General features: G+C 33.6%; 1 protein-coding gene across 1 annotated transcript; it reads right to left on the bottom strand.

Moving 5' to 3' along the window:
• Positions 1–5,293: 5,293 nt before the first annotated feature.
• LOC141617195 (stem-specific protein TSJT1) lies at positions 5,294–8,576 on the bottom strand. The gene is made up of 4 exons (XM_074434378.1): positions 8,032–8,576; positions 7,645–7,885; positions 7,145–7,265; positions 5,294–5,689 (listed from the first exon to the last, which is right to left on the bottom strand). The coding sequence occupies exons 1-4, from the start codon at positions 8,241–8,243 to the stop codon at positions 5,484–5,486; spliced, it is 780 nt and encodes a 259-aa protein (XP_074290479.1). The 5' UTR covers positions 8,244–8,576; the 3' UTR covers positions 5,294–5,483.
• Between the last annotated feature and the right edge of the window lie 1,062 nt (positions 8,577–9,638).

Genomic DNA, 9,638 nt, shown 5'->3' with positions numbered 1-9,638 from the left:
AGTGTTAGATCACAAATTCAAGTTTAATAAACCATATAAGAAGATATCATAATATAGTATTACAAAACTTGTAAACTTATACAAAGTAAAGTAATTTATCACCGTATTCAATAATGTAAACCACAAAAACCCAACAATTTAACATCACTAAATTATTGGTTTGAAGTGTAACATGTTCCATGATATACATAAACATTAAGATAGCATCCCAACTAAATATGAAAATAATATGATATGAAAAAGAACAAGAACAAAAGTAATTGACATACATTGGAGATAACTTTCATGTCAAAGGTAGTGAAAACTATGATTTTATTTTTATTTGTTTGTTTTAACAAAAACACCCAACTTGGTTATACAAACACACCAAGTTTGCTATATGAATATATGATTTACTATATCAAGAGTGAAGAGTCCATGGTGTATAACTGACGATCTATGTGAAGCATGGAAATAAGGTACATCGTCAAAAAAATATTATTGAACATGATCAATTTGCCAGCCGTAAATAAGAATAACTCGCAATTAGTAATATAAGATGAAACGGACAAAATATGATCAAAGCAAATAATCAATATGTAAACAACCAGTAATATCAAAAATCCAATCCACACACATACGTTTTCGTCGGTAGCAAAATATAAACCACGCATAACAAAGATGATCAAATAACATTAGATAGTAATACTAATGACTAATAAAGTAATGATCAACTCAACAAGTAATACTTCTAAGAGCACATGAACCAAATCAAACAACGAAAGAGCAATTTACCGACAAATCCTTAAAAATTTACCAGCTAATCATACCTTCGTACATTTTAATAAATAATTACGCATTATAACGGAAATGTACCTTGAATAGTAGAAGAAAAAAAACTAAGATCTGATATGACCTCCGAATTATCAAATCTTAATGATATATGAACAAATTACGCCTTCTCACTCAATCGGTGTAAACTCGTGCTGATAACGTGTTATAAAATGTAGAGAAGAAGAGGGAGTGATTGTAGAGAATTGTGTTGTTCTTATTAGCATAAAGGAGCATATATATACAAGACTACAATGGGAGTTATGTCATAGGAACTTGAAGTAACAATTCTAGAATCATCTTACATTTATGGACATCCATAATACATGCATTTCATAACAATTTATCATTTATAACACATATTTTACTATGATATAGGAGTACTTCTATAGTTATATCTTAAAATTATGATGAAATTTAAATTTTATCAATCAAATTAGGAGACACATTCACTACTCTAACTATTATTATAGTCGCTTTGACTACACATGCTATTTTTCCAGTTAAATTCACTTAATTCGCTACTCCCTTTATTAATTTTATCAAACGTTTATTTTTAAATGAATAAAGTACTTTCCTTAAACCAATTAGTGATCTAACTAGTGCAGACCCCACGCATGCAATGCGGTATATAGAGTTTTTATTTTTTTAATATATTATTTATACTTTATAAATTTGCACATCATTAATATTTATATATTTCACTCCATTGTATTTGATATGAAACCAAAAAAAAAAATTGAAATGGAAAACTAATCCAAGAGAATTAAGTTAAGTTGTGATTTTTTTTTAATGAATTTGGTTTATTGTCATGAAGCTAAAAATAAGTATGTGTCAAGTTATTCTCTACGGTAATAAATATTGCATTATTGAAAAATTTAGCAATTTATAGTTTATAATTTAATAATAAATTTAATTTATTTTAATGATAAAAATCATAATTATGAATTTAATTAAGAGAATAGAGTTTGATTATAAGAATATATTCATTGAAAGGATAAAAATGTAATGAAAGAAAGTTTTACTTATTATCTTGTTTAGTTAGATGTTTTTGGAGTGAAATTAAGAGAGTTTGTATTCTTTTAGTAGTGAGGGATTGTTTATACTTTCTAATTTAAGGTGAATTATTATAATCTAATTATTTTTCTTAAGTCATTCAGTAAATTTTTGAGGCGTTCCTAAATTTAAACAACTAATAAAGAAATTCCACGTTGTATTATGAGTTTATTCAGTATTCTACGTTATACCCCTCTTTTTTATAATCTACGTTGTACCTCTAAACTTCTTATTTATTTCTTCGATGATGACTTCCTTCAACTCTCCATTACTTTATCGCTTATCAAACAATCGTACTTGACCTTTTTTTTGACTCATTAATGTCGTACCACCACCCTCTATAAGATTCATCACGAATTACTTGTCAGGGGGTACGGTTGTTTGATAAGCGATAAAGTTAATATAGGGTACACCATAGAAAACCAAAATATTTAGGGGTACACTGTAGAATTTCTATTGCATAGCTAATATTTAGTATAACTAAGCAATCAGTGAAAGATACATGCCAAAAAAAAAAAAAAAATTAGAGTGACAAATGTCGTTCATTGAAAACCCTAATATATAACATTATTTTTCTTTAGTTACTTACTTTCCTAAAAATTTGAGACGCTCCTAAATTTAAATAATTACTCTCTCCGTTCCGGCCATTTGTTTATCTATTCTATATTGGAGTATCTCATTCCTAAAAATCCATTTCTACCACCGAAACCGTGGTGTTTTTAGAGAATGGGAGGGTTTTCTAAGATAGAGGGTGGTGGTTAGGATTTGGGATTGTGGGTCCACGAAATAGGGAACCAATGCGGTAGGACATGTGGAATAGCGTTGCTGTCGTGCCAACACTGGTAGAGGTGTCAATGTGGAGGAGGTGGTAAGCGCTCAAATGTAGTTTCAAGAGATGTTGGCGGTTATCAAACCGCTCCCCACAAAGGAAGTAGTTGCAACGAACTGGTGAAGAGTGCCTATATAAGAAAGCATTTACCAAAACAAACGACATACACAACTTAAACAACTATAACTTCGCCTATTCTTAGATTGTACGTAGGTTTTGGTCTATCTTAGATTAGATTTAGATTAGATTAGCACGGTGAAACCATCCATCCATCCATGGAGGTAATTAGATATCTATCCCTTAGTTTTTAATTAAGCATCTATAAGTATTTTTGTGAAAAATGTAATACTACGGTTTTCTAAGTTGGTTACTCGGCCGAGTATGTCATGTGTTTCTGGACAGACTGCTGTCCGGGAATACTCGGCCGAGTATGGGAATACTCGACCGAGTAGAGGATACTCGGCCGAGTATACTCTATACTCGACCGAGTATCCGGTCTGACGGGGGGTTTATTTCCGCGGTTTGATTTAGAAAGGACTAGAGTTATATAATCGTGGATTTACAGTTTCTAATCATTTTAACAAAACCTAAGCACACAACGTAACTCTAATCCTCTCCAAATATCTCCCAAGTGCGTGGATCGTTCGTGAGTCTAGTTCATCTTTCGTTGCGTCGATTGTGTCGGTAAGCCTCTGATTTCATAAATTCTATTGATTTGTGTTTTAGGATTTTTGCCCTAGTTATGATGTGAGGAAAAGGGGGTTTTTGGCATGTTGTAATTGGTATTATGTGATTGTTGTTAGGTGAGAACTTTGTAGAGGAGCCATTCTAGCTTGCTTGTGTATCTCATTGCAGTTTGTGCTAAGGTAGGGTTTCCCTACTCGGTTTACTGTTTAATTGATTTGAGATTTTGTGGTAATTGTTGTACGATTGATATCATGTTTGATTGTTGTTGTTGTGGAGTTTGGTGTTGGTGTGGTGATGGTTGTTGGTGATGTTGGCGAGGCGCGTCCTCGGCTGAGTGGAGTCACTTGCGGGAGTGACTTCACGCCCTAATTTCGCCCTCTGTGGAACCCGCCACAGGAGGGGATGTGCACATTAATGAACAGGGTTATCGCTCGTTGATGAGCGGGGATTTGGTGGGTACGGCTGCGGTCCCCCACTGATAGGGCTACACACTTCGGTGTGTAGTCAGTTACATAATGTGATTGGGAGTTGGAGATGGATAATGATCTGTTGTTTATCTTTATCGTACTTGTCTTATTTTGGTTATACAGTAAACTGACCCCGTTGTTGTTTTATAAAATCTGTGGTGATCCATTCGGGGATGGTGAGCAGATTGTGGCAGGTGATGATGATTATTAGCTATTGGGACGAGATGGGGAGTCATCACTCGAGTCTAGCTTCCTATGTCATGAGATTTATCATTCATTTTCAGTTGTTGAACATTAGTAACCTTTATTCTGGTTTTGGATTTTGGACATGTAAACATTAATTAGTTATACTTTAATAAGTGTTGTTTTGGAATGGTAACTTTGATATACTAGCCTCGGGAAACCGAGATGGTGACGGTCTCTCATGTTAGGGTGGTCTTGGTAAGGTACCTTGGTATGTGGGGGTGTGACAAAAACTCCGTTGACGTTGTGTAATTGACATTTTCTTAATATATAAGTATCTTTGAAAATTACGGTATTTAGATTTTAAGAATCATATCATTCACCTTGGATGCATAAATTATATAAGTAATTTAAGGCTGCTTATTAGATCACGCAACTACAACCATGACTCGAACCCTTGTAATTCAGGATAAATCACAAAGTATTGGAGAATAGTTACGACCTCTATGCTACTTTATGGTACTGTGCTTGTTTTCTGCCCAACCTCCTATCAACAAAAATATACTCCGTATATGTCAGTCGGCCTCACTCCTACTTTTACTTGTCTTACCTGAAAACCTTGTTCAATTATCAAATTCGCAACAGTACAAATAGAATTATTACAATTGACACACCATAACATAATTGTGAAATTTTTTTTTATGGGCGCCAACATCTTGGAACTAAGTATGTACTGGAGTAGCCATCCATGACCCAATCCTCCTCTCTTACTAACCAAAGAAATTAAATCAAAATCCCGTGTAAATGAACACTTTTGAGGTTGTCCTAGACATAAATGGAGCTTATTCATATCCCTACAAACTTAAAGAATTTTAAGCCGGCTAATTTTGGAGAAAACAAAAACTCAACATTATACTCGAAACCTTATAAAATAGGAAATTAGGAATCGATTTATACTGCAACAAGCAACATATGTCATCTAATTTAACTTGATGAACTATTTAAGCCGGTTTAATCATAAATCGAACCAATATGCAACAGAACTACATTTGTTTACCGAGCTTCCTTTTAGAGGGGTGTCATCGAGCATCCTTCGAGAGCTTCCTTTGAGAGGTGTGATTATCTATATGTACTCATGTTAACTCGGCCCGGCTTAAGTTTGTACTCAAGTTTAATCCTCTAATTACTTGTCCCCAAAATAGGGAAGCCCACCCCGCTACATAATAAGTTATGGGCCGAAAGTTTGGCTAACACCAAGTCCTGAGAAGCAAATTGTTTGTTTAACAATGCAAGATTCTCCTTACAAATAAAATACATAAGCAAAGCTTGAAATTAAGACACAGAATATACAACTCTATCTCACATGAGTGAACTTATTGAACTTGAACTCGAGGGTGTGACCGGTCCTAAAGTGCATGGTATGACATAATATTAAAGGGGTGTTTCGAAGCTCAAGCAGCTTCGTTCATCTGAGTATCCCATTGAGACCAATTGGCTGCACTACCAGATCGAGGCATGCTGTTTATGCGAGTGTACTTGTCGACATTAAAGTTGGCTCCACATATCACCCCTTGGCTATCCACCCTTGGCATCGCCTTCACTTTGTTCATTGGGTGCTCGAAGCTCACTAATCCTCCCTCGCTATGGAATATGAAACCTGTGAAGAAATAAATTGAAGCTTGTTGGCAATATTTCATTTAAAATACGATTTACATGAGCCATGGTGATAGGCGATAGGCCATCATGTTCTATATATAGGCCTTGCTGCCGCGGACAATCATCGCAGTTGGGCTACACTCCATCAAAACAAGCCCATATACCTCTATCGAAAATGCTAAAAAACAAATTACAGAGCAGTTTCAAAGTACTATAGCTCCAAAATCTATAATCGACTTTTGGTAGAATAAAATAAAAAAATGTCCATTTTTTTTCTAATCTAGCTATCAATAAATAAAGAAACAAACAAATGGGTGGGTGGGTTGGAAACTGAAATTGGGCCATAGTCACATAACCTTACAATAATGCTTTCTTTTTTCAATAATACACTCTTTTTTTCAACAAAATGCGTTGAATCATGAATGTCACCATAGAAACAAAAGATTCTTGGTCGTCATCATGCGGAAGAAAGGGACTTATCCAAACATTAGATAAAGCGGTGGACCTTAATAACAAGGAGTCAAAATCCTCTCCATTTTTCCTAGGTTGATTAGGAGCCCATTTTCTCTCTATTTCTCTTATCTATTAGTGTCCCGGATCGCATATTGACAACATCTAAAGGTTCTAAATTTACGCATAAAATAAAGAAAAATGAAAATGTAAAAGGAAATTATTATTTAAAGAGATTGTGAGAGGAAATGAAAAGGTTCCATTTCCGTTGATTAGATGATATTCATGTTGGTAATTATAAGAGATAATCACCTTCAGTTTCCGAGTTGAGACCCGAAATTCGTCACTTTTCTTTGTTTTTTCTTTTGCTACAAAAATATATTTGGGCATTTTTATCTTAATTAATGAGGACATACTCCGTATAATTTACAAGCAATAGGCCTTCTTTTAATAATTTACAAATCACTCTCTTGGAGCTCCTTTCTAACCCCCATCACTATTTTACACGAAACTGCGTACCAAAACATAAAAACTATTTTACACGAAACTGACTCATTTATTCATTCTAATGCAATGACAAAACCAGAATTTCATGTTAGATTGGCGAAAACATTTTTTCAACGGGCTAAATCACTAATACAATAGAAAAAAAAAATTGTAACCAAAAAATTCAATTTTTTGATTTTCAGACCACAAACATGTTAGTTTATAAATATTGTCCGTTAATATGGATCGTGATTAATTGATGGCTGTATGCCTGTATCGGTTTTACACTATACGTATGTAAAGCCGCCTTATATAAGACTATAACTATTCTTCAATAATAGTGGGAGCGAGGTTAATGAAGCGGTAGGTGAAGAAAAAGACAAGAGATTATCAGATAGATATGCAAATAGCAGAAAAGATAAAAGAAATGAAGTGATAATGAGAGATTATCCAAAACTCCAAAAGTTGTGGGGTGTGGGGATGAGGTTATCCTTTTTAAGATTGAAAGGAGAAAGCAGACCTGCAGGAAATGGGGCAAATGATTTAGCACATCCTGCTTTAATCACCTCCAAATCATCTGATATTACCACTGATCCATCTCCTGCTATTCCCCAATACAGCTTCACTCCTCCATCCGATCCCTTTTTTAACACATTTCCATAACATCATGATTAGCCATTGCTAATAATCCAGGTCACACCAAAAATTAATTATATGAGACGGTTTTAAATGTGAAATAAACTCATTACCTTCTAATTACATTTATTAGAATGTTAAATGAGTCATCATCACTATTTAGATGGTTAAGAAAGTTGAAGATCAACAAGTCATATCGACTTGTTGGTGACGAGATTAGGTCACTACAACTGATTTAAGACATGATATTAATTGAACAAATCAAAAGAGAGGTGCAGTCTCAATCATTTATTTACTCCTTGCAAAGAATAGAAAAGGTAACAATTAACAAATGATTGGGACGGAGGGGAGGGAGTATTTATTTAGTAGGGAAAAGAAAAATACGAGGGCAGTGAAGACAGTGCCGTTCTTGCTATCATAGATGACAAAACCAAATCTGCCTTCAAGGTTCTTGATGACTTGATCAGCAGGGTAGGGTCCACGATCCCTAAGTGTTCTATATGCTTCAATCACTAACATGGCTTCATTTGCAGTCTTTGACAGTCCATAATCTTTTATTAACCCACATAAGTTGTCTAAACTCCCCTTAAACAAGCAGTATATATCATCATACCCACAAAACAACCTGCAACATCATCAAAAAAAGCGTACAAGTACAATTTAACGAGTCAATTAGGCTCCAGCAAATTGTTAGGGACATAAAGCGAGGCTGTTTCCATGACTGACCCAAGAAAGAAATTATATATAATGAGTAAAAGTTAGAAAAATTACATTTGTTGGAGAGGATTAGGAGGGGAAGGTCGAACAAAAGCAAGAACAGCAGCATGACCAAAGCTCATATGAAAGGTGTTTTCAGGGTGAGATGACACAAAATCATTCAGAGTTTCATGTGGTAGTTTTGGTTTTTTAGGTCCTTTATGTGATGCTGGACTGTTTAGCTCTTCTGGTGGATGAGCAAAGGCTTTGTGAAATATTGCCAACATTTTGTTCTCTGTTTTTTTTTTTTTTTTTTTTTTTTGAGGGAAAATATGATGGATGTTTTTCGAGTGTAAAGCTAAGTAAGAGAAATGAGAGATATTTTAGGGGGTGAAGAGGTGGGTTTTTATATAGTACAAGGTAGAAGTGTGTCAATTATTGAGAGATGAAATGGATGTGTTATCTAAATGTGGAAAAATAAGGTGCAGGGATAGAAACAAGGGAAGAGATACGAAAATACTGTGGGCTTAAAATTAATGGATTACTTTAACTTCTACAGATTTGTATAATTATACAGTATATTCAACAAATTCTAATACGTGATCATATGTTGTAGAGACGTTATTGGATTGGTACTACTCTGGGTCATGTTAATACTCATGACCCATCAGTCATGACTGATGTAATTGGTAGTTGGTGCATACTGAATGCGTGATAAAACGATGAAATGGTTGCAACGGATTATACGAAGATGTAATCCGCCGCAAAAAAAAAAAAAAGAAAAATAATAATAATAATAATAATAATAATAATAATAATAATAATTATTGGGATGTATATGTACTTAAGTGACAAATGTCACCAGGTTATGTAGGAAATAATTGAATTGCGCGACATTAACATTCACGATAGAATAACAATATTATGATGAAAATCCGTCGCAAAAATCGTACATAAGACTTAAGATTATCAGATACCGTATATCATAAAATTTCGTCCTAAAATTGTGCATTTATGTCTCAGTCATTTGATCGTTCCAAATCAAAGAGTTTTGCGTCATTTAGTGTGTATTATAAGAGTTGTGATTCACACTATTATTCTGGTTCCCGACCTATCCTTATTATAAAATTTTATTCTAAATTTGAGGAAAAACTAGCCAATATTGTTACTAAGATTGCTTAACTATCAATAGTTAAATAATACAGACTAGTAGATAGAATATACCACCAGTTGTAATATAATTGGTGGTATAATTTTGAACTTTACAATAAAGTATTTAAGCTTAAGTGTAAGTATATGAGTTTTATTGTAAAATTTATGAGTTTCTTTAGATAAATATTATGCTCAAAAAATAATAATGAAATTCAAAAATAATACAGAAAAACTCAATTAGATTTTAGTTTTGATGTCAAAAAAAAAAATATATAATCCTACTTTTTGTAAAGTTGTTCTAGTAATGCTCCTTTACAACTACTAATACTTGTCATATAAATTTTTTTACTCCGTTAGGTGATGGGTTGGCCTTGTTTAAATGATTTATTTTTCCAAAAGTAAATACTACTCGAAACACACACACACAAATGACAAAAATAATAGTTTATGATAATTGGGTTAAACCAGCCAAAAAGAGAACATACGATTTTTATGAGCGAATAAAACGATAATAATATTAGATGCAGCAC

The sequence above is a fragment of the Silene latifolia genome, chromosome X (assembly GCF_048544455.1).
Source record: "Silene latifolia isolate original U9 population chromosome X, ASM4854445v1, whole genome shotgun sequence".
Classification (NCBI taxonomy): domain Eukaryota; kingdom Viridiplantae; phylum Streptophyta; class Magnoliopsida; order Caryophyllales; family Caryophyllaceae; genus Silene; species Silene latifolia.
This window is presented reverse-complemented; position numbering and strand designations above follow the sequence as displayed.